General features: G+C 40.7%; 1 protein-coding gene across 5 annotated transcripts in view; it reads left to right on the top strand.

Annotated features, from left to right (window-relative positions):
• Window positions 1-2,808: 2,808 nt before the first annotated feature.
• CDC14B (cell division cycle 14B) overlaps window positions 2,809-24,922 on the top strand; it is a 47,915-nt gene continuing 25,801 nt past the window's right edge. For 4 of the 5 annotated variants that reach the window (XM_076363147.1, XM_076363144.1, XM_076363145.1 and 1 more), the window contains exons 1-5: window positions 2,829-2,998; window positions 10,892-10,985; window positions 11,925-12,000; window positions 13,533-13,625; window positions 24,176-24,252. In XM_076363147.1, coding sequence (XP_076219262.1) covers window positions 2,842-2,998; window positions 10,892-10,985; window positions 11,925-12,000; window positions 13,533-13,625; window positions 24,176-24,252 — 497 coding nt within the window. In that variant the 5' untranslated portion in view covers window positions 2,829-2,841. Of the gene's footprint in view, window positions 2,999-10,891; window positions 10,986-11,924; window positions 12,001-13,532; window positions 13,626-24,175; window positions 24,253-24,922 lie in introns of all 5 variants that reach the window. The other variant, XM_076363148.1, reaches the window with a different exon arrangement.

The raw sequence follows: 24,922 nt of genomic DNA, 5'->3' as shown, positions 1-24,922 counted from the left end.
TCCATTGTCGGCAATTCTTTTGTGTCATACAAAAAGGTGGGTCTGTAGGACCAGGGAGAGGTGTGTCTTAAACATATTTCTGATCAGGTTGTCAGTTTTGGAGCAGGCCGTAGTCAATTGTTTTCCTATGAAGATTTGCAGCAGAATATTCTCCTTTGTATATATGTACTTTCTCTCGGAGCAAGAGGTCTCTGAAAAAATGTCCGTAGTTATTTCTGTCCTAGACAACTGAGCTAAGGACAACAGCATTTTGGTTTGCAGTTCTGTCAGATTTCATATTACCCATTTTTCTAGAAACGTGTATGTTCAGAATCTATTGCTTTCATTAAAGTAGATGTGCCCTCTTTCATCCATGAACCACTTCTTTTTAGCAATTTTAAAATAAGATTGTCTGAGATTTATGGAGGAGCACATCCTCCTCTGCAGTTTCTTTGGCCTTCACTGTAAAATGCTTCTATTCATACGTATTGCACCTGCAAATTCTCTCCCCTTTTAAGCTTTAACACTAATGCAATTGTAAAACGGTATTCTGTGAAGAGGTTTGTCCCTGCATCCATTAAGGTCACTGGCAGGCGCAGAGCAAGCTCCGGAGAGCTCTACACCATTAAGAGCATGTGAAATTAAATGCAGTGTTCCTTGACGAAAAATAAAAAGCTTGCTTAAGAAACATAATGATATTGAGCAATGTAATTCCACTAAGGCACTATGCCTTAGCACCTTATTAATTACATACGCATTTTGATACGGTGTGTTCAGAAGAAGGATATTAATGTAAAAGTACTGTGTTCAATTCCCTGCTTTGACTAAACGGCACTCGGCACAGGGCTAGAAGTATTCACGTGCAGGCTCTGAACCCGCATGATTTCAGGGCTGGCCAGAGGCTTCCTCAGAGCTTGGCGTAACGGACTGGGACCTGGAACTGAGGCTCACAGGGGAGTAAAGTCCACTCTTCACGAACCACTGCCCCTACATTCATAAATAAGGAGCTGCCCCTTCCCCCCAGGGCTCCCCCAGCTCACCGGTATTTTTGAGTATGTCTGAAACTCTGGAATGCAGCTGCCTCTATGTTACTTAAACCACTGCAGAAAGCAAGCTAGGAAACTGGTCTTATGTCTGTAAAAGAAAGACAAGAAAAACAGGAAAGTTAAATTATTTTCAAAAAGAAAGAATGATAAATATTCAGTTTATTTGTAGTGCTTCCACTCTGCTTCACTCACCTGATCATCTTTGCCCAGGACACTGACTCTAGTTCCACTTTTGTTTCGCAATCATTTCCCTTTCATGTTCTTGGTGCCTTTTGATTTTAAAGGAAGTGTTTGGCTAGCTGTTTTTCTGTTTGTTTTGCTTTCAATAGAATTAAAATAATGTACAGTGGGAATAGTTCTATTGCCGCTAATACAGTAAATAAAACTAAATATAGCTAAAAGAACCGTGGACTGTTAAAAGGGATTGGAATGAATTAAGTTGTAGTTTGACACCTCTGTAGGTTGAAGTCATCCACCCTCACCATTTCAATACTGACAGGAACGATACTACTGCCTCTGTGTTATCCCAGCAAAATCACTTCTTCAGAAAGATTCGCAACGTGCAAAGAAGGAAGAAGACAGAGACGAGGATTTGGTAGAAAAGCAATCCTAATCAGGGCATCAGCCCTGCATTTTGCATCTGGCCACAGCTTTACTGAGTTTGCTGGCGCTCTGCGAGACAGTGATTCCTACGCGCACAACGAATTGGAACAACGATGGCCACACTCATCCATGGGAGAAACGGTTTTAGGAGCGTCAGCAGAATTTTAGGTCTCTGGTGTTTAGAAAAAGTATTTTGAAAAAGTTATGCAGTGAAAGGTGGAAACCAGTGGGAGAGAAACACTGACCTCATGCTCAGCAGATGGTAGAATACTTCAGCAAGGGCTTTTGTCATGGCCAATTAGACAGAGGTGGGGAGGGAGTGTTTTTCAGAAGTTGTTTTAACTGCTAGCTTAATTTATTTCAACACCTACTTAAAATAATGGTGTGTTTTAAAGTTATCACTGTGTCTGAGAAGCAGACTCAAACCCAGCTATTTTAACTTTCCAGATAAATCCATCTAATGTTCAGACCAGAAGACGACTGCATGTACTGAACCGGCTTCAGCTGGCCTTCCACAATGCCGTGTCCCCTCGGGACCCTCTATTGGTATGTGTCGCGACAGGCACGTGGAAGACTGCGACGCCTCAAGAAACGCAGCCGAGAACATTTCCGAAGGCGGCGGCTTTACGCCAGCGCCAGCGCTGCCGGCCCGTCCGCGGGAGCGGACTCACGCTGCAGCCGGGGCCCTCGCACCGCCAAGAGCTGCGTTTCGGCCACGCCGCCACCACCCCGTGCCGTCTCCCTGGGAGAAGTCCGGCGCCACGTCAGCAGCCCTCACCGTGGCGGGCGAGGCAGGGGCGAGGTGCCGAGGGCCCCGCCGGCCGCCAGCAGCCCCGAAGCGGCGGCGACGAGCGGGCCGCGCCCAGCCCCGCTCCCCCGGCCCACCTGTTAGAGCGGCCACTATGACATCACCGTACCCACCACTCCGCGCTGGTGACGCCACAGCGCGCTGACCCAATCAGAAGCGGCGGGGCGGGGGTGTCGGGAGGTGGCCGGGAGCTGCCGCCGGCTCGGGGCGGGGGGGGCCGTAGGTGCATGGGGCGGTGGGAGGGGGCGGTGTCCAGGGAGACGCGTCAGCTGCCGCCGCCGCCGTCGTCGTCGCGGGATCCCTCCCCTCCGGCGGCCCGAGCCCCGCGGGGAGCGGCGCGGCGCAGCGCGGCGGGGATGAGGCGGGCCGCCTCGCACCCACCGTAGCGGCGCGGCCGCCTCCGCCATGAAACGGAAGAGCTGGGCCGAGGCCCGGCGCCGCGCAGCCCCGGCGCCGCCGGCTCTGAAGAGAACTCGGGGCGCGGCGTCGCGGGCGGCGGGGGGCGAGGCGGAGCGGCGGCAGCCGCCCCCCGCCGGGCCGGAGACCTGCCTGAGGATCGCCGGTGAGGGGGGCGTGCCGGGGGGGCGGGCGGGGCGGCGGCACGGCGGGAGAGTTGAGGCGCAAGTCGGGGCCGGGCTGCCGGCGGCGGGACGGGGCGGGGGCCGCTGGGGTGCGGGGGGTGTCCCGTCCCGTCGTGTCCCGTCCGCACGCGTCCCGCCCCCCCGGCGCTGGGCGCCGCGCCGGGCTCCGGGTGGGAGGCGCGGCCGCAGGGCAGGAAAACTTCCCCTCGGCGCTGGGTCGCCGCTGTCCCCGCCGGGACCCCGGGGCGCTCGGCCGGCGGCGGCCGCCGCCTCTGCCATCTGTGCGATGGGTCAGTTCTTGCGTCTCTCTGGCGCTTCGCACAGCGAAGTATTCTTTAAAAACGCATCGCTAGTCCGACCATTCTTCCAGAAGAATAAATACCGTGGTTTTTTAATAACTCTGGCTGTACCGAGCGATTGCCTTGCGCTGTCTTTTTCTGCTTGTAAGAGAGTAAAGGGAAAACGTATTGGAACCGGTAAAACGTGTTTCTGTGGGGGAAAAATAGTAACGTATGTCTCTCTATATTGGGGATATATATCTTCCTTCTAATGCTGTGCTTGCTGGCTAACGGGTAAAATAATGGTCAAGCGTCGCACCTCTTCTTGACGCTTGAGTGCCAACAGCTTCTGCAGGCAGGTTTGCTCGGTGTCCTCCGTCCTTTTCGTGGCCCTGTGGTTTGAGCCGTGCTTTGTTTTGGCACAGGAACCTGCCTCTGTGGAGGAGCGTATTGGATCACAGCCGAAATAATTCTGGATGTAGGTTTGAGTTCCCCAGCTAAAAGACATGCTTGAGTTTAGTTGGCCTAAAAGGCGAAAAAAAACCCCAACGTTTTATGTCCTGTGTCAGAATCTGAGAATGGTAGTATTTACAACTTCTCTTAAAAAACAAGAAATAAACCTCACTTACCACTTCTCTGTGGACGACGTGGGAAATTGGCTGTAGACAGAGCAAGCAAAAATACAAAGAGAAAATGTGGACAAAAGGCACCAGTCTTACCTGTGCCAAGAAACAGGGTTCCTTAAATTAACTAGTGTGTCTCCTAGATAACAATACGCTTAGAAAACCATAAGATTTTGTTTTGAAAATCGGGTATAGCCGCGTAGGAAGAATGTAAACTCCCAAAGCGTACCAAATTCCTCTTTTTCAAAAGCTCTAATACTGTCAGGGAACAAAATCCTAAATACTCCAGCCTAAAATACAGCATTTTAGGCCTAATCTACACAGAGAAACATAATGGTGTATTTATATGCAGAACTCTAATGCTACAGTAACTGCATATGTGTATTTTTCTATAACTGTAACCATTTATATAGGAAATGATGGTGGTACAGTTTTAAGGATAAATGTAGAAACCCCTCATTTGGCAGGTGATAACTTCTTGATATCAAAGTAATCTCACTACCTAGAATACCGTGCAGCCCTGTCCAGCTCAGATCTCCAGCAAACAGGTCTGTCTAACCATTCTCACACAACAGTTGCTTGGATCTGATAATGCACGTCTGGCATCAACGGGCCCCTTAAATTACTGTATTTTCTCCTCCAAAGAAATGTTCACCCATTTAAATAATACAGTAGAGCACCTAGGCTTTGCCTTGTGTTTTTTTCAGTGGGATTTCACCATACGCAGCAGTACGCAGTACAACAAACTTAATTAAAATGCAGTAGATTGTTATACTTAATAATATTTCATTTTGTCTTGATCTTCTTTTCTTATTGCGCACAGTGGCTGCTGTTTACAGGCTTCTAATAATGGAACAATTACAGTCTAATTTTTATTATGCTGGTATGTCGTATGTATTTTTTAAAAGAGAGACCTTAAAAGAATGAGCCCACAGGCTTACCTTTTTGTTCAGCTGTTTTAAAAGTTATTTCAAGTTCTGAACTGTCAGTTCTGGCTTCTCATAATGCAGTTCTGAGAAATGAATTAATAGTTCTGGACTGGAGATAGATTAAAGCATAAGGCCTTATTCTTGCAAATGGACATACTGGTAAATATTTTAGCCTCTGTAAAGGCTGAGAGATCTGCGTTAGCTTATCTGCTTACAGAAACAGTGCCAACTCATTAAGAACACTGCAGGCTACCCTCATTCTCACCTTTGCTAAAAGACAGAGGCAGAAAACAAGCCCGAATAACTGTAAAGATTTATGGATCTTTTCTTGCGTGATGTTATATCATAGACAGCAAAGTTTGTGATCCATTATTTGCAAGGATTTTGTACTCAAAATACTTAAAGTAATTATTGCATTTCTTTATTTCCTAACGAATTGTATGCATCAGCCATATGTCAGAATAATTTTTAATCAGAATAATCTAAATATTTTTGTTTACTATTAAGACTAGTTCAGGAAAGCTGTTATTGTAAAAAATTGTTTGTTTTGGTCTGTTAAGCTGCATGGTAAGCCTTACCATTTTCTCTTTGTCAACTAATGCGTGAGGCTGGCTGGTATGAATTCAATTTGCTGGAACCAAATGCATTTCTTCTGTTTATTAGAAGCATATTCCCATATCCTGATCTCTGAAAGAAGTAATTATATGATCTAAAGAAAATGTAACAACTCTGCGTGAGATGCTTGAAAGCTGTTGATTTCCTTTCTTTGGCTGCTTTTCTTTGTCATTCCTCTGATTTTATAAATAACATTTTGAAGAAGATGTGGAATTATAATGCATAAACTTCGGGCGAAAGGTGTGTGTTTCTCTCTCACCTCTTTTCAGTAGTTAATTCTAAAATGAAGTAACTATAATAACTATACACAGAATTAAATTTTAAGTCATATAACACCGTGGGGCATTTCTTGACATTTGTCCTCCTGCTAAACATATATCCAGTTTGTTTGCAGTGAGGAACTAACATCTTAAAGGGTGCTCTGAGCTGTACTGTAGATGCCTTTTTTTTCTTTATTGAGAATCATTTTACTTACACTGTCACTTGGAGTTTTTATGAAATAGCATTCGATCTAATATGTTCATTGATCAGTGGGTTGTTTTTTTGGTTTTGTGTTGAGTTTCTTTCAAGCCATTAAGTTGTCTTTTGTTTTTCCAATATTGCTGGCTTGTCATTATAAACTTTGTATATTACGTAGAAAACTGGTTTTTTGGAATGCTAAGGACACTTCTACCAAGTATCATTAACCTTTCCAACATTTTGACTATCAACACTTTCAATTAGATTTCATTATACAACTATTTCAGTACAGAAGTTGTATTTACTCTTTTATCAATATGATCTCACTTACTTGTGAGTGTTTATCAAATTTAAGATTTTAAATATGAGTTTAAGGCTTTTAGTATCTAATCCAGCACTGAAAGTGCATGAACATACGCAAAGTAGTCTTGTGTATCAGACAAGAGCAGCAGAGTGCAAGGACTCTATTTAAATAGAGCAAAGTAACACAGTGTTGTTGGTCAGTTGTGACATGGCCCTGAAAATAATTTTTATCATGGTTTTCTGTTAAATAAAAAGTTTCTTTAGCTTTTTACTGTGCTTTCATTTTCTTTTTCAGAGGCCAGGCTGTTGTTCTAATAGCCAACTCTATCATCACTTAAATTTGAAATATCATAATGATGAGTGAATGAATCTTTTCAAGGATAGAATGACTAAAAAGAAAATCTCGTACAATTTTGCTTTTCGTCTTGACATTGCAACACAATTTGTCTTTTATGTTTTCTCATGTGTTTTCCTGATATTTTGGAGTCTTTTAAATCAACAAAACACCATGTACCAACTCTGAATTTAGAAATACACTCCTCTTACAATAGTAAATAACTCTCTGGTTACATTCCTGGTAATTCAAAACAGACTAATGTTGGTTTTTGTTGTACTGTCAGTCTTCTCTGAATTTCTCATCTAAGGCATCTGTTTAACAATAGAACTGTAGAATTTCTCTTTTTATGAAATAATCTTTGCTGATCATATGCAGACTTGTCCTGCAGCGAGTGCCTGTTTGGTATTTAGTTGTCTCTTGAATTACTGAAATGTCTTTCTCCAAGGCCTGTGCAGCAGATCCTGAGAAGCATCAGGCTTATTGAGAGTAAAGGCAAGGAGATTACTTTGTCGCCTCTATATTCACATTAACATGATTTTGAAGTGGTAGCTCTCAGTTTTCTAAACGTCTACTTCCACAGAACACTGTAGGTCTGAAAAACAAGCAAAATGCTTTTCCTCCTGTATGCACACTGCAATCAGATGTGTGATTATTACAGCTTGTGTAGACACGCTTGTGCTAGCTTTAATCTCACTAGTTCATGTACCAGCAGTAGCAAAGCTGTGGTAACATAGTCCTCGGTTAGGGGTATGCAGGCTCATTTTGTTGTACATTGGATGCTTACTCGAATTAATTGCCTACAGTGACGTCCACGTTTCTGTATTTTAACTGTTTTGTTATGTGAGGCTAACAAAATTAAGTGTAATTGAAGTATATGTAACATACTGCAGTCATATCTCCTAATTGCAGTGCAGATGCAGCCTGTAAGGCAGTGAGCCCTACTCTCATTCTTCTGAGACGATTAGAAGGGTCTGCCCTAGTTTGATAGTTTTAAGATGACCTTTTATCAGAAATTTGCAGGAATCTGGAAGTGCTCAAGCACCCTATATGTAAATGAAATACTAAAAAGCTAAAATCAGCAAAGGAAGCATAAAAATAATAAAATTGAAGCCTTGCTCCTGCAGTCCAAACCTTTGTGGAGTCCTAGTGAAATCAATTCATCAGTGCTCTGGTGTATTTTATGTATAAGCCCTCATCCTGCAATCAGATCCTTAATGAAGGAATTCTCCTTTCTCAGCGTGTGTTACTCCTATTAAAAAATCAACACACTAATCCTTGGCTAAACGGAACTGGGAATGTGTTTGCAAAAAAACCAGGTAAAAACAGACATGGTGAGTAATACAGCATTTGTCTGATATCGGACTGGTAAGCCGGTAGAAAGGTGAATATACTTATGGGAAAGGAGTTCTCTGTGTAGCTCATTTCTAAAATCTCTCTATAGGAAACATTTTAAAAAGATGGAGCCTGCTATTTACATAACAGGGAGCGATTGTTAGTGGTGCACAGGAATGGACAGCTTGTCAGGATATTGGCATTTGGCACACACTGCTCTTATTGTGAGGTAGTTCTGTAAATTCATTAAACTGGAGTTTCTTTCAGGTGTTTTAAGAATAGCAACAATTAACACGATCCAGAGATACCAGTGCAGAATTGAATGCCAACAGCAATTCAAAAGGCCATGTACACACTGTTCACTGAAGATAGGAATTCTTATTTTTGTTGGACGTTTTTGCAAAAGCTGCAGAAGATTTTCAGTAAAAGTAGGAGTGCTGAGGAAGCAAGTGATTCTGTTACTCCAAATCCTGTTTAGGAGCAAAATGCTAAATTATTTTAGGTCTTTGACCTGTGCAGATATATTTCTTTTCATTTTGAGCCTTCTTTTGTATTTGAGGATTTTGGATTACTCTTTGTGTAGTGCTTTTATATTTTCAAAAGTGATGTAAAGTTTATGTGAAGAAGCTGGTGTGCAAGAAGGTAGCATGTCAGTTTGACTACTACAGCCATTCTGCCCACACTTTGATGCGGATATTGTTTGTGTACACGGAGAGCTCAGTCTAAGTCAATAATTAGACTGGATCTAAAGGACAGATGCCATCGAGGGAAAAATTCTTCTGGCTGTGTATTCCCGCTGTTAACCCCCAGTGGGCTGGTTCAGTGAGCTAACTCAGAAAACTTTTCCTTGTAAGGAACCTGGTGGCAGCTAGCCATTAAATGAGTTTAGAAGTGGTGTGAAATTATAGCTTGGGGCTGTAGTGTGACATGTGTTTAATCTGGCAATGCCAGTTTAAACACAATCCCTAGATATCATATCCTCTCAGTTGTCCTTTCTGCTTCCTCCTTTGCCCTCAGTCCTCCCACACACACAGGTTAGCTCTCATTCTCAGAGCAGAGGGCAGTAAACCAGCAAAGCAGCTTTTTTTTTTTTTTTTTGCTTTTTTTTTTTTAATACTGTGGTAGGATACCTGTTACCGTTTCTGATTCACACAAGTCCACCTTGATACAGCACAGAGAGTAACACAGTGGTGTGGACAGATGCAGGGGATTTGTGGGAAGCTGTGGCTCCCTCCACCCTCCACCAGTGTTGGCCTAAACACTGTCCCAGGACTGCCTTTCTGTGAAACAGTTTACCCCGTAGCCTATTTTGCATCCAGTTGGGGTATTGGTGCGCTTGTTTCTCCATAAGTATTTCCCTTTGTAAGCCAGTTTGGTCACTTCTTAAAAATGCACAGCATTACTTTAAATTTTATGCTTTGGCTTGTTTTCAGGAGATGCTTTGGTAAATGCTGGGAGGTACAGAAGTTCCTAGGCAGGTAACGCACTTCCCAGCTAGTACTGCAGCTGCTGTGCCTACAAGATGGGACTATTAGAAATTAAATAATCAAGTTTGGTGCCTTGCTTCTGCTGAGAGAATAAGAAAGTAGGCGCCTGACTTGACTTGCTCAGGAGCTATCGTACATCCCTCTGGTTGCACCTGACCTGTAAATGTTTAAGCCAAACCATTCACATCAGGTTGCTGCTCTACTGAAATGTGCATTTAGCAAATGTACACTTTTTGGTGGTGGTGTCTGCCTCCGTCCCCCAACGTACTGCTGTACAGAGGTGAGCAGTGAGCATGTCAGTGTTGAAATGACATGGGGACTCCTTTCATGGCATACTTTACCATGTACTTTCAAGAGACAAGTAATGATTTCTCGGTGCTACTCATGGAGGATTTTGTTTTGAAGCATAAAGTGATTTTTTTTCCTGCTCTCTGGAAAAGGAGATACAGTTTTTCTTTATCAGAAATTATGCTCTGAAGTTATGCATTTATATGCAGATGATCTGTTTTGATATTTAAGTAATATATCTGTTCCAGGCAACTAGTTTGCAAAAAATAAATTTTTTCCTTTTAGGTTTGAATTTTAATCCATGTATTTTATAATGATATTTTTTCGGCAGGAGGAAGAAAAGTGTTGCTGTGGTGCTGCAAGGCCTCAATTTTTATTGACTGCAATTACTGCAAGCACAGCAATTTACAGCAACAGCACAGGCGGTGTTTAAAGTTCACTGGGGCTACAGCTCCCCCGGCCATAGAAATAATTTATATCTATATGAATACCGCTGGCGTTTTTTCCCCCTCAGCTTAACAAAGGAAACCAGGGCAAACACAAAGTGCCTCCTGCCTGCGTGCACACAGGCTTTGAAGGGGCAGGCGAGGGTGGGGATGGGGATGCGGATGGGGAAGTCCAGGTGGTGGCTCCGCTGGTGCTCCCGCGGGCGGCAGTGGTCTGCCGCCTCGCCCCCTCGCATCCCTCCGGGGTCTGTTGCCTGCAGGCTTTAATTGCACGCCACTACTGTCGAAATCATGGTTTTACGGAAAGATGGGAAGTGCCTGTGTTCAGTGTGAGCGCCCTTCGCCCTTTAGTTTAACGTAGGTGCTATGAGGTGCTGAGGGATTTGTGGCTTGGTTGGGTGGGGGGGGGTGTTGGTATTCGGAGTGCACCAGGTGGGGTCTGTTGCCAAAAGGAGGTGGGTCTGTGCTGTGTGCGTGGGTGCAAGTCAGGCTCCTCTGTATTGCAAAGTCATCAAACAGGTAGCTTCCCTGGGAACACTTTGGGAAAGAACACTAAAGAGCTGCGGCTTATGGGAACACTGCTGAGCAAGAAGGCTCAATCTTTGTGTGCCTTGTTGCTTAACACTGGAGAAATAATAATGTCTAGTTCGGTAATACTTAAAAGAAGATTTGCCTCATTTTAAACCATTTAAAGTTGTTCTGTTGACAGGTAATACTTCAGACTTTCAGCAGAAAAGTGTAATGTTTATAAAAGCTTTAAATTTTCTTGCATTTCAGATCGCCTTTATTTTGCAATTCTCTGCCAAAAACCAAAGAGTGGAGCCACAAATACCCATTATTTCTGCATAGATGATGAACTTGTATATGAGAAGTAAGTACAGACTTATTTTTTCCTGTTTTTTATGGATCATTGAAATAAATTAGTCAGAACAACAGCAATGAGGAACCAGTCTAATTGACATTTTGTTTTTAAATGTAGCTGAGGGAAACATACATTCCCATTATAGAACTAATTACATGAGTTTGGTCCTCTCAGACTTATCTGCCATGATGATTTATATGTCTTAGAATGGTTTCTTGGCTTCCCGTCAGGATTTCTTAAAAATCTTTTCAAAGCAGAAGCTTTCATTGTACCCATTCTTACTAGAAGACACAGGAACATGATGCAGCAATACATATACTCAGCAGTACGCGCTGGACTGCTGAGCTGAAGGGGATGTCTTGGTTGCTCAAGTATTAAGTGGAGTGTCTAAACTTCCTAGAATAAGAGAAAAAACTGGCAAAATCAATTCAAGCCTTTGTGAGCTGACCATGGATATATTATTTCCCCTGTAGTGAACAGTGTATACCTTTGTATGTGATCTGGAATGCTGCTAATTCTTTAAATATTTTTGACCAAGGGCGTGCTTACTGTTTTTGAAAGTACTAATCAATCTTTATTCTCTGTGTTCACTTTTCTCAAGCAATACTAGTTGCCTTCTTTTAAAGTAAAGCTTTTGGGTTGCTCTTAAAATAAAGTTTCTAAACTGGGGTCACAGAGTGATACAGTAGTGAGAAATTTTCAAACCTAGAGTATTCCAGTTTGTTTTTGAGTGGTGGTGTGTGGAAAACAAAGAAAAAAGTTTAGTCCCTGTTTAAAGATGACAAAACTGTTTCCTCCAACAAAATAGTGTGTATGTAAGAAGGCATTCTTGTTTTTAGAATGATGCACATACATCATATATATTATTACTGCTTGCTTTGTGCATCTGATTTAAAAAAAAAGGCATTTACAGAGGTCATGTACAATTTTTCCCCTTTCTCCTACCAGCTTCTATGCAGACTTTGGACCACTCAATCTGGCAATGGTCTACAGATACTGCTGCAAGCTAAATAAGAAATTAAAGGTAACGCTTGTTTTTTTATTCAATATTCTTGACTTTTTAAAGAACAAAACCAAATGGGCCAAAAGGTTTTTTTTGTTCAGGTGCTCTCCTGGGTTCCTAATCCAGCTAAGTTTTGCATATGAACGCCAGATTTTATCAAGGTGAATTTAGGGAGGAGGATCAGGAGGGAAAACTCACTTACTTTTAAGATCCAGAAGATATACCACTGTGGCAGTAACTAATGTTAAGCTGCTAAAAGATTATCTTCTCTGAGGGGTGCTCAGTTATTTTCGGGATTGGACTCTTGATAGAGCATAGTGTCTTTAAAACAGAGAGTTCCTATGTTAATTAACATGAATGACTTCAAGTTAGTTGACCTCTAACAGATGTTGGAATATAAAACCTGTTAGGCAGATAAAAAAGCTTATTAGCATCAATGTGAATCACAGGTTGCCTCTTCAAAACTGCTTATATCTTGCAACTGCCACTGAACTGTGAAAATTGGAAAGTATGCAGAACATCATAGTTTAACAGAGATTTTTTTTTTTAATTCCTTGATGTCTGTCACTGGTATTAGTTTGCATGATTCAGACTCACTTTGTCCCTGTGGCACTATGAACAGGTTTGCCGGAGACTAGATTCTCTGATTTTTGTTTACAGGATGCTCTGAAGCAACACAAGTCTGTATTATAATCCCTTTGAATATCTTGGGTTTGATACGGGAGGGGCGTGTTAGGGTTGCTGAGAACATACCACTGCTAGTGATCTGGGGTTTATTTGTTTTGAGTGCGTTGAATAGTATCTGAGCAAGTAACATTGCTAGTTAAATAGTGACATTTTACGATAGCTTAGCAGTTGATCAAAGTATACGGTTTCAAGTGCATCAAAGTTTGTTTCAAGGGCCAGTTAGGGCATAGTTTTTGCTGCCACCACAGGTGTAAATGTCCTTTCAGTTGGCAATGCCGTTCCACCCCCTTTCTAAGGTAACTGGAGAAACTATATGCCAAGCTGAGATAAAATTTTAAGAAGTTATTTACGATAAAGTTTAGAAATACTTTCAAAATATTTTAATCTAAGCATATATTTTCCAGTGGTTCTGATCCTTAGAAACAACTCCTAGTTGATTTATCTAGAGTCAGGTTTTCTTTAAGAATAAAAAAAGTCTAAATTCTGTTTTCAAAACTATTGCAACTTTAACATGTCTGTGATGTTTTTGAGATTGCCACTTTGTATTTACTTCTCATAAACCCTATCTGTTAAATAGGGCTTGAAGTCAGAAATACTAAATGCATTTAAGGAGAAAAAGAAAGATTACTGTAATTTGTATCAAAAATTATTTAGGCTGGATACTGGGAATAATGCTGGAACAATCCAGGTAGGGATGCAGTAGAATCTTCCAAAGCTTTTGAGGGAATAGTCTACAGTATACTTGGTCCTCTGACTACAGGTGGCTGAAAGTAGGTGAACAGACCCTTGCATTCCTCTAATTTTATAAAAGAAGGCATGAAAAGTCTAAAATGCAACATCATAATCTTGTTCATTTCTTGCTACAGTCATTTTCATTGATAAGGAAGAAAATAATTCATTATACTGGCTTTGATCAGAAAAAACAAGCAAATGCTGCATTCCTCATAGGTTCCTACGCAGTAAGTATTTAAATTTTTACATTACATCAGCTTGCTACATGTGTTCATTTTTTCATACTTAATTTTTAAAACAGCAAGATAAAAACATTTCTTTTCTCTTGAATAATCTTCCTACTAATGTATTTTATAGTAAGGTACCACATACTAAACCAGTTTTTGAAGTCTAGCAGGTATGTGAATGGAGTTGTATGGTTTTGGTTTTTTTCCACTCTACTGCAATCTGTGCTCCTACGAAATAAGAGCGCCACTGAAAAAAAAAAATCTTTATGAATATTTTCATTTAGAAAAAATGACTGCTTCTTGATGGTTTTTCCTCTCCCCCACCCACGCATACTCTCTTTTTTCTTTTTTAAAATAGAGAAATACTATCTTGCACAAAGTACAGTGTATCATTTCCCATTGCATGCACGTTTAAATACACCTTCTCTTCCCCAGCTGCTTCTTTTCTAATGTAAGGTCATCTCCTCAGTTAACATAGGAGAAGGAGATCATGTGGTAGGCTTAGAGCCAGTATAAAGCCTGGGAATATACAAGGTGGCTGGAAATGTACTGAGCCAGGTCCCCGACTGCAGAGGGGCAAATGGCTGGCTTTACATCACAACTGCATGTGTTTGGTACACAAAAGTGTAGTCAAGGAATAAAATGCTCAATGCTTTAGAATGAAAGATGCGATGTACCGTATTCATGTTCTGCTTTGACTTGTAAGGCACCTTGATTGTAACCATCTATCTTGTTTACTGAGTAACAAAATGAAGTGAGAACCTACACGTTTTTTGACATTGGCGATTTGAGGGGTCAAAGTTCATGCAGCCTTAGGTCATTCCTATTTATTAGCTGCAAGGCTATACAGTACTTGCTGTGATGCCGGCAGTCTCCTTGCTGCTTCTCTACATCATGCAGGAGGTCCGTTTCCTGCCCCCCAGGGTTTCTCTGTTGTCTATGTTCTACAGTACTTATTACAAATTAAGAACTAAATTTCAAAATGTGTCACTCTTGGTATTTGAAACACAGGCACTTAGGAACGTTGCTGTAGACCTTTGCATTCTTAAACCACATGGAAACTGGCAACGTGAGTTACTAAACTTGTTTGCAGTTAAGGCATTATGTTGACAAAACAGCTGCAGCTTTTAGGAAAACTACTTCTTCCTAATGACTTGATCATGATGGAGGCCCAGAAAGCGAGAGGGGACCGGCTTCAGTTATCACCCATTATTCGGAAGGAAGTGGGTTTTGCGTTTCCCTAAACTTTTGTTCTGAATATGTGTAGTAGTACTGTGCAGCACAGCAGCTGACACTTTGAGCAGAATCCACAGTACGGAAAATTAACTAATGGCAAAACAATCTAATATGAAAATACTGTGGTTCACTATGTAAAAGTGTACAAAAAACCTAACACAAGTCTTATTTCTGATCATCCGGTAGCCCTGCCATGTTGCAATAACAACATGCAGTTGAAGGGGAATGCTTGGACAGACTTGAATAAAGCTCTAAGATTAATATGTATGGATTATGAGAGTCCAAAGCACGGTAATTAAAAATGGAGGATGTTGGACAGAGGAGTAGGCAGTTTTTGCTTCAGAGAACTGCAGTGAAGGAGGTGGGAGTTGCAGAGTACAGAAAGGATGCTAACACAGATCCAGCTGAAGTGTGACACGAGATCATGACTGACTAGGCAATGCATGTGGGAGGGCTAGTTGCAGACAGCTGGCATATGGCAGAAAGAGGCTAGTCAAAACCAGTGGTAATTTTCGGAGTTCAGAGACTTGTGCTGAGGTTATTGCATTGTACAAGTTGAATATTTTGGCAGTTTCTCTTAAAGACCCATGGCAAAGTGAAGCACTATGTGAGTATCAGTCCCCTCCTTGAATGGGGGCATGTCTGTCTTGCATAAGCGCAAGTCCTAGGTGGTGAGGTAGCTCTAGCTAGATTCTGATTTTCTTTCCAGTGCAAGACTTTGGCTTTGCTACTACTTTTTCTATAAAGTAGGGTACAGTTTCTTCCCAGATGGGTGTGGGAGGGATTCCAGTGAAGGAAGATCACCGCAGAAAGACTGTGCCCCTGAGGCTTACTTTTTTTCCCTGGCGCCCTTTGATGATCGTTCATGAAGAGGCAGGCTTAATTACAGCACTCACTGCTGAAGTGTTCAAACATACACGTCCCACGTTTCTGCTTTCTGCAGGGAGAATTGGGTTGTTCTCTATGGGGCGAACAATGGTATAGGATCTGTTCAGAATGCATGATAAATGTATGTCTATAAGCATATTTCCTGATTGAAAGGAAATATATTGAGGCCTTCTTTATTTAAAACATATGCAGGCTTAAGCATCCACCTACTTGTTCAGTTCAGAGTGCTTTGCTTTTTCATGAAGAAGGTTCCATCCAGCTATTGGTGAAAACTTTAAGAAGCTTTTTTGTAATTTTAGTTAATCAGACCGTGTCCTGTCCATGCTCTTTGCTGCTTGAACTAAGTATCATCATTTGATTTATGATCCCTTACAATGTAAGTGGTAGGTTGCCACTGTTTTGTTTTCTGTGGGTTGAATGTGTTTTCTTGTTTGATTTTGTTTTTTTAGCTTCGTGGTGTGTTCCCATTTCAACAGTTTACCTTAGGTTGAGGAACTGCGTGGCAGTGCATCAGGTTGGAGGAGTTCAGGTGGGAAGATCAAAGAAGTAGAAAAGGAAAGTAGCCTTTGCAGGGATAGTCATGAAAGTAGTGCTTGTCTGTGTGTGTTGTAAGGCCTTTGATAACTTAAGCATAGTTTTGGGTGCAAGGTGCTCTGTAGATGCAGGTGCTTTAAGTTACTTGTTAGAAATAACAGGCTGCCAGGTTTTCAGGAATAGCACAGACACAGTAAGCGTGTCTCCTTTCTGGTTTTGTTCTCTTTTTTTTAAACACAGTCACATTCTAACTATAAAACTATAATGAACTGTATATAACTAGTTCTTCTCTGGAACTTGTATGTCCTCATAAACATTCAATATTTTTATGCTAACAACTTCCGAGCCTGTCATTTTAAGGGTTTGTTGACCTTAAATTTGTATTCTTAAACAGAATATTATTTAACTTTTGCTTAAAGGAATTGGGTTATATTAGCATGGCTTATCATTCAACATCTTTTGTTTAAATATATATCTGTGTGTGTATATATACCATGTGGGGATATGCTCATTTTGACTACTAAGGCAATTATGAAAGTCTTCATTAACAGCGGTGAAGTGTAAGGGCAGCTGTTAGTGTTCTGGTTTACAAGCAAAGTCTGTTCCCAGTCTTTTCTTCACAGTTGGTGTGTTTTAATGTTTCCCCCCCATCCCCGTCATATAACTTGTCTTTCTTTCCTCTTCAGTGGAGATAGTTTCTGAACTCTACAGGCTACACACTTCTTTCTGCCCCCTCCCACATCTGCTGCTTCCTTCCAGGTGTACTTTGATGTGACAGCACAGCCTAACTCAAGCTACAGGGCTCTTCAGTATAACATGGCCTTAAAAGTGAAGAACAAAGTTTTCAAATACATTGTTATATATGTAGTTTTAGAATAAAAAATGATTTTTTAGAGTATGTCTTAACAATTTACATCTTAATCCCTTTATTGTTCATCTTCCATCTATTTTAATTCTGTATTTTGTTTCATTTTTACAGATGATATACTGCATAATGGGAATTATATTCTTCTGTGTAGATTAGCATAAATTTGGCACATTCAGCCACACAAAGGGTAGCCAGAATTCTCGGTGTGTTGGGGTTGAATGTTTACACTTTATTTGGGCGGAGCGGGTGAGGGGAAAGAAGGGGCGGGGGGGGGGACCCTTTGTTCTTCACCTTTTAAAGAAAAATTGCTTTTCCTTGGAAGCTATCTGCACTGTTCAGGCCTTACCACTCTACCAAAGCAGCAGTGATCTTCTGAGTTGATCTCTACAGTGGCTTCTCTTGATTTTCGCCAGGACTTGGCTGTGGGTGAGGAAAGTCTGCTTCTTTCATCATTGCTCCTTCTATATTAAGAAAGAAAATGTACCCTCTGTGCCCTGTCCACCCAATTCCCAAGCTCCCCCCTCTCCCCTTGCCTGCATTAACTTAGTAACAGTGTTTTTTTCCTCAGGCCTGGCACTAATTATGTACTTGGAGGGTGACCCTCCGAGGGTACCGCCCCATGAACTGCTGTAATTCAGGTCACCTTCTCCAGGACTCATCTCTGTACTTTGTCTATTTTCTCATCTTCTTTCTTCAGGGTAAGCAGCGTTTCCTTCATCCCTTCTGATCCATAGTACTGTTTTTTTGCCTTTTCAATTTGTTAGTGTCCTTCCTAGCTGTGGGCCTAATGCTGGGTAGAAGCTGAAGGTTGCAGAAGCAATTAGCACCCATCTGTGTGATGTTGAACAGCTCTGTTCTTACCGCGGCATTTGCAGAATTACCTCTGGCTAAGCCGTGGGAAAGCAAGCAAACCTGTTTGTTTAGTGGTCCAGGCTGAGTGGTGGTAAATGGGTAACTGCGGCAGCACTCGAATTACAGGTGGGTAAACCATGTTTACCCTCAGCTACATTTTGGTGAGAGGTGCTTGTGCTTGACAAGCGAGTGGCAGAGACGAGATGGATGAAGTACTGGCCTTTCATTTAAGCAAAAGTTGCCTCAAGTCTTTTTGGCTTTCTCTGTGTTCGTGTCCTCTAAAAAGCTACCTTCTCTGAATTGTGTTTGGGAAATCGTGGTTAGTCTTCATGACGGCAGCTTTTCCTGCTGTTTGTACTAGGTTCTTCCTCATGATGTTCTTACCAGACTGCTTGTCTCCATAGGAGAAGGGTTGCTCTTTGGGGGTCCCTCACTATAGTACTAGCTTGCTTTCTTGGCTGTCGTGGAGTACTGATGTGCCCAGCCCGGTCAGTTCCCAGCTAACAGGGTTTTCTATACCTCCCCTCTGCTGTATAAAAGGTAGTTGGAGGTTTCTTGCTTTTGTTTATGATGATCAAAGAGAGTTGCCAGAGACAGGCAGTTATTCCCTCTCTGCCACTTTTATTCACTTAGTGACTGTGTTTCTGCTAATGAAGGGACTGTTGGCCACATGTGCGTTTCTTCAGTACACCACAAATCCATACAGGAAGCTTTTTATTCTAATACATTTTTATTTTAATTTTTCTGTATTTAACCTTTTTCTTCTAAGGAATATTGCTAGAAAATTTAATGTATTAACTGACTAGTATATCCAATGGAGGTTTTAATGAAATAAAATATTTAATACTCTTAAGTTATAGTAATATACGCATGTCTATGAGCTTGTGTTTGAGTCTGGTCACACACAGTAGTTCTTTGTTCAGAATGGGTGGGTTGTGATTATTTGCAGTTTACAGCAGTTCAGGCTATTTTGGGTGAGTGACATTTTTGGAACATAGTTGTATCACATGAAATTTGCTTGTAAGCAGTTTAAAATGAATCATCTCATTATTTTCTTCCTTTGAAATCAATATGGTTGGTAAAATGTGTGACTTAGGTAGCAACCTTAAGTAGATTTTGCAGTTAAGGGTAAGCAGGTGGATAAACTTGATTACACTAAGCACATTCATAGATGTGAATTTAAAGTGCTATTTACAGACTTGAGTTCACATAGTTTCTAACAGTACAGCATATTTAAATACCCTATTTAATTTTCCTGAAAAAACAAGTTATGTCATAGGTGGTTATTATCAAACATGTTTTGTCTTGCATGCAGCATTACTATTTCAGTTGGCAATCCCACATATTGAAGATTAAGATGCCTTTTTCAACCAGAGCCTCCTTTCCTTTTCTACCAGGAATACTTTTGATCCTATTGTGAATACTGTTTTCATGATTGTAATGCTAATCTAGGAAACCTTTGTTTAAAAAATAGGGCTGGTTTGAAAACACTAATATGAATCAGAAAATAACATGGCTTGCTAAAAGAACTTGCAATCTATGGTTGATTTTAAATGCTCATAAATAAAGACTGGATCGCCTAGTCCTGCAAGCCTTTCTGTTTCATTCAGTGAACATTTTAGCGGCTGTTTGACTACACAGCGATGTTGGCAGGAGCAGTGCTTGAGTGCACCTTTCCCAGTACTCAACACTTGGATGGTTCTTGACCATTCACAGAGCTGCCTGCAGTCCCTTAATTAGAAACAGATGTCCTAAATGAAAAGGATGATTAGAGTAATGTTAATGGTTCAACTGCTAATCGCAAATTCCTGGCTGTATTTTGAAGTTCAGTAGGGTATTTTTTTTGTATGCATAAAGAAAGCAAATTTCTAAATTGTTGGTACACAAGTGATTGCACAGTGTGGTAAAATGGTATGTTATTTTGGCTTGAAAGATGTCAGTTCCTTACAGTAACAATTTTCCTGGAAGGTACTTAAGTAAAAGATTTGTAAAGGATTTTAAGAGTTTTTCCGTGTGTATTTGTGTGTGTGTGTATGTAGATGTGTATGTACACCCATCTGCTCTTGCATAGGATTGTAGGAAAATTCTAAAACCAAGGCAACTGTACTTGTGGATGATATATTTCAGGTCTGCTGAATTTTCTAAGTCTTTTTTAAAAAGCTGCTTTTTTTTTTTTTTTTTTCCATATTTGCCTGACCTGCAGAAAGGGAGCCCCTTGGGCAATCAGTGTAAAATTCTAATAGACTTTTCTCCATTTGTATATACAAGAATGGACAAAAACTACCCCAGAAAATGCCTGCTTCTGCTAAATAACAGTTAGTATCATTGCTTGAAATTTATTTTAATATTCTTATCTTTTTAATAGTACTTCTTGTTGGTTGCTTTATTGGCATTAACTTAAGAAAACAACTTTTGTTTGTGAAAGTTTCTGTCATCTTAGAAAGCACAGCAGAAACATAGCTTATAATCAGCATCTGGACAAACTGGTTTCAGCTGTTGTATATTTTGATTTCGGGGGTTAACGTCTTTTCCCATTTCCTCTCCTTCCCCCAGTACATACCTCATGAATTTACAAATATGTCTTTGGTTTGCTATTCATCAGATCAATGTTTCCATTCTCTTCTTTTCTGAAACTTCAGTTCTGCTTACTGCCTTAGAAAGTCCTCTTTTTCAACACTTCTGACTACTACAGGTCTCTCTGATCACTTTTACTTTCATTTACTGGCTTTCTTTAGTCCTTTGTTCACCCACATCATTCCAATGAAATTGTTCATCTTTAAGGCTTTAGTGGCCTCCTCCTGGTCAGAAACAGTATTATGTAGTTTTATATGTATATAACTGTATTACGGTTTCAGTTTGTGTCAGGAGTATGTTTTTGAAGTTAATCTTTCCTTAAACCCTGCTCACTGCATTTTGGTTCACTTCATGGAGCAGTCTAGGAGCAATCCCAACAGGTGATGGGTGTTCAGTCCACAGGACCAGACTAGGACTAGCTGTTAAGGTTAAAAGCTGCTGGAAGCGTATAGTGCAGATGTCAGATCTTCAGTGCTGGCTCTCAGTCTACAGATGCATTTCTGCTGGTGCACACTACTTCCTAATGCAGATGTGGCCTCTGCTGCCTTGATGTCTGTTGCTTCCCTGGGCTTTGCTGTTCCTTCCCTCACTCCTTCAGTCTTACCTGTTTCCATATCTGGAATTTGGTTCACCCACAACCTGAACCCAGGCTCACCCATGTTCAACCTCCATCCAGCCCTGCTTGCATCCAAGATTTCCAGCTGCGTGCTCTCTTATGGTCTTAAGCTGTGACAGAAACTGATCCTGTCTCCATTTTGACTGTCACAGCTTCTTGTTACTGCCAGGATACTTTCCTTGTGATTTAAGTATCTGTTTATGGTCTTTCCCGTTCTGTGTAGAGACTGAATGCCATTCTTCCCTTTTGAAGCACTCCACACCATTGCACCTGTCCAGATATCCTCATACTAACCTAATATTTTTTTGTAATCCACTTTTCACTGAGAACACTATCTGATCATTTCATCAACTGCTGTCTCTGCAGCTGTTCACGTGTCGTATCTTGTGTGTGTAGTAGTGTCACAGCTGAAGTGTAGCAGGATCTCTCTTTATTTCAGAAATTTCTGAGAAATACAACTCAAAGAGCTTCCTTCTTCAGTGAATATACTGTATATTGCTTCAGTTGTACAGGAAGTACTGCGTATTTTTGCTCAGTAGCTTGTCCACATTGAAAAACACCATCTTCTTGCGGTGCGCTTTTTGTACATACTAAACGATGGTAGACATTGGATTTTTGTGTCAAAATCAGGTTGGCTTTTTTAAGTGTCCTTGTATGTTAAGGGAAGTCCATACACATGTGCATGTATGTTGAAATGGTGTTTCTAGCAACTTCCCTGGTAATATAATTTCAGCAGTTGTATCTGTGCTTAAGAACTAACATGTTTCAGTATACTGTAACTTATTGTTAGACTTATTTTAATACAACACTTAACATTATGGAAAAAACTTGCCTCTTGCAGCTGTTACACTTGCAAACAAATGCTTCTGCATTGAAGCTTGTTTCCTTTAAGAAGCTGGTAAAAGCTCAGCTGAGATACGGGAGAAATCCTTGGCCTTTCTGAGCTACATGCGCTTACAGGATTAGCTAGTATTAGCTGCATTTCTATTTGCCTGTTGTACAAGTAGTACTCTCTGTATATTACCCAGCCTTACAGCACTGAATCCCAAGTTTTTTCCAGGTGACTCATTTCTGGCTATAAACTCTGTTTCTGCTGTTTAATTACCTTCTGTTTGCTAATGCCATTTCATGTCTCTGGTTTGTAAGTTTTTCTGGGGCAGGGCTCTTTTTCTTACAAGCAAGCAGTGCTAGATTTATATGGTTGCTAGCAATATGTGTTCACTGTGCTGCAAGATGCAAAGTATGACTGTATCAAAGCACACAACTTGGAATTTCTTGGAACATAACTTTTATTTCCAGTTCAGGCAATTAATATGCCTGCAGAATAGAAAGTGAACTCTGGCATCTGAAGAGCAGATACTCAATGATATTTTGGGGGCTTTTTAAGTTTCTCTTCTATTCCGGGTGTATGCTTGCAATTGTAAATGCAGAAGTAACTTACACCTCCCCAGTGAAAGCACACACACATAAAAAACATGCACTTTTCATTACTTAACTAAACTACTTAAACAAGACAGATTTTTTTTCTTTGGTTTTGCTAATTGCACAGGAAGAATGCTCAGAAAATACTTCACACAGTAATTGAATCAGAGGAAAAATGAAAGGGGTTGCCTGTTGCCATGTATGTTTTAGCTGCCTGTTTAGGATATGTTTCAAGCTGGGTTTGTTTTTTTAGCAACATCTGTTCCACCTCCCGTTCTCACCTCACGAGAATGCGCGCGCGTGTGTGTGGAGAGAGGATGTTGAAGGTATGTTAAGCCATTTGTTCAAGCTGGCTTTGCAGCAGCATCAAAGAAAATTGAAAGGCAATGCCAACTTTTAAAAGAAAAAAATGTCAAAAGCAACAGGAAGCAAAAATGCCACACTTAGATTTTTGGGGGATGTTTAATTAATACTCATTAGAATTCTTACTTTCAAAAAACCTCTAAGGAAAATGGTCATTAATATAAAAGATGTAAATAATTTTACTGAACGTTAATGAAAAAAATAACTTTCTGTAGTGTGTTAAAGCTTAGTTAATGCAGTTTTAACGACAAAGTATTAACTTGAAATTACTATTGACCTGTTAATGACAGCTTGTTATTAACAGTTGTTATCTCCTGATCATGCTGGGGATGATGTTTGATGGTATTGGAAGACATGATTTGCATAAAAGAGAAGTTTCACGGTATTCTTTAAGGAGACCTTAGTGTTAGAGGCTATCCAAGAGGGATCAGGCATGTCGTGATGGAAGACCGTATGGATATTTGTCGTGAGTTGGTCCTTTGTGAATTCTTTTCTGAGTGTTTTTGACAGTAGAAAGTTTGATACGTAGTGCTTCAAGTATGTTACTTCATTCTGTTCTTAGGCTTTTGCGTCTGAAGCTACAGATTTCTCAGATTTCTTTTTTTTTTTTTTTTTCCCCCTTTATGGCATCTGGATTTAGTTACTAGATACTGCCTCACCCATGCAAAGGAGGAAGTACAGGATTTGGAATAATGCAAATGTACTGCTGTAGGAAAATCAAAACATACATGAATTACGGTTTTAATCTTGTCTGCTGAGTGTACACACTGTTTTGTAGACCAGATGATTCATAGCTTTGCTGAGATCTCTCTGGGTTTTTGTGTTTCAATTTTCATCTTGAAGCATAATTAAAAAAAAAAAAAAAAAATCTACAAACTGGTCCAGCAGAGTTGCAGTAGAAACATGGAAGAATCCAGACGGACAGAAGCTTTTTCACTGTAGCCTATAGTTGAACAACTCCTGCACAAATCTATAAATTTTGTTTAAAAATATATATTCCTCTAGGTTGACCAGTATTTTATAGTTTGTTAGTTTTATTGTTGCATGTTTGCATACATTTGTTCTTGATGCCTCTCTTTCCCAGCGCTTTTGAGCTCTGTGATAAATTATGCCTTCTGTAGTAAACAAGTGACTTGAAGTTGCTAATATTAATCTCAATATTTTTATTTTCTTTTCTGTCTTTTTCTACAAAAATAGATAATATACCTGAGAGAATCCCCAGAAGATGTGTACAGGCTTATATTGGCTGGAAGCGTTTCGTATCTTCCTTTCAGGTAAATAACAAGTTGTTAGAACTTTCTGTACCTTGATATTTTGAAGAAGGATGTAGTATCAGTATATCAGTACTAATTTGGGGGTTTTTTTTGCTGAAGTTTTAACACGTGACACATTCACTGCCTGAGCCTTAAGTGCAGACTGCTGAACAGTGGTGTTAGCAGCTGGTACTGAAGTGTACTGACAGAAGGTAAAGGAGCCACGCTGCTTTGCATGCACTCTTGTTGAGCTTTTTGATCTACATTGCTTCTCACTTGGCAGTCTGGTTTTGTGCCAGTTTGATACGTATCAAAATACCTGTCATTCATCACAAACAGCTTGTAATACTTTTAGCACTCCATTTTTCCCACTTGTCGGATGTATGCAGCAACCCGCAAACACTGTTTTGTGCATAAAAAATGCTAGCTAACCTCATATGATTTAGTGTAACTTTTAAGTATTTCTTTTTACCAATGAGGAAATGTGTAAAACCATTGGTTCATGGTTGCCTGACCCTGGGGGAATGTAATCCTAGTTGTTTCAAACCACAGACTTCTCTTAGTGATATATGCTGTGCTGCTTAATGTAGCAAATAAAGTCGATCAGTCGTGCAGAGGAACAACTTCTTAATTTCTTCCAAACGAGTTTCTAAAAGTTGGACTAAACTAACATTTCATTGGCTGCCACAAT

This window comes from Aptenodytes patagonicus, chromosome Z (genome assembly GCF_965638725.1).
Source record: "Aptenodytes patagonicus chromosome Z, bAptPat1.pri.cur, whole genome shotgun sequence".
NCBI lineage: Eukaryota > Metazoa > Chordata > Aves > Sphenisciformes > Spheniscidae > Aptenodytes > Aptenodytes patagonicus.
This window is presented reverse-complemented; position numbering and strand designations above follow the sequence as displayed.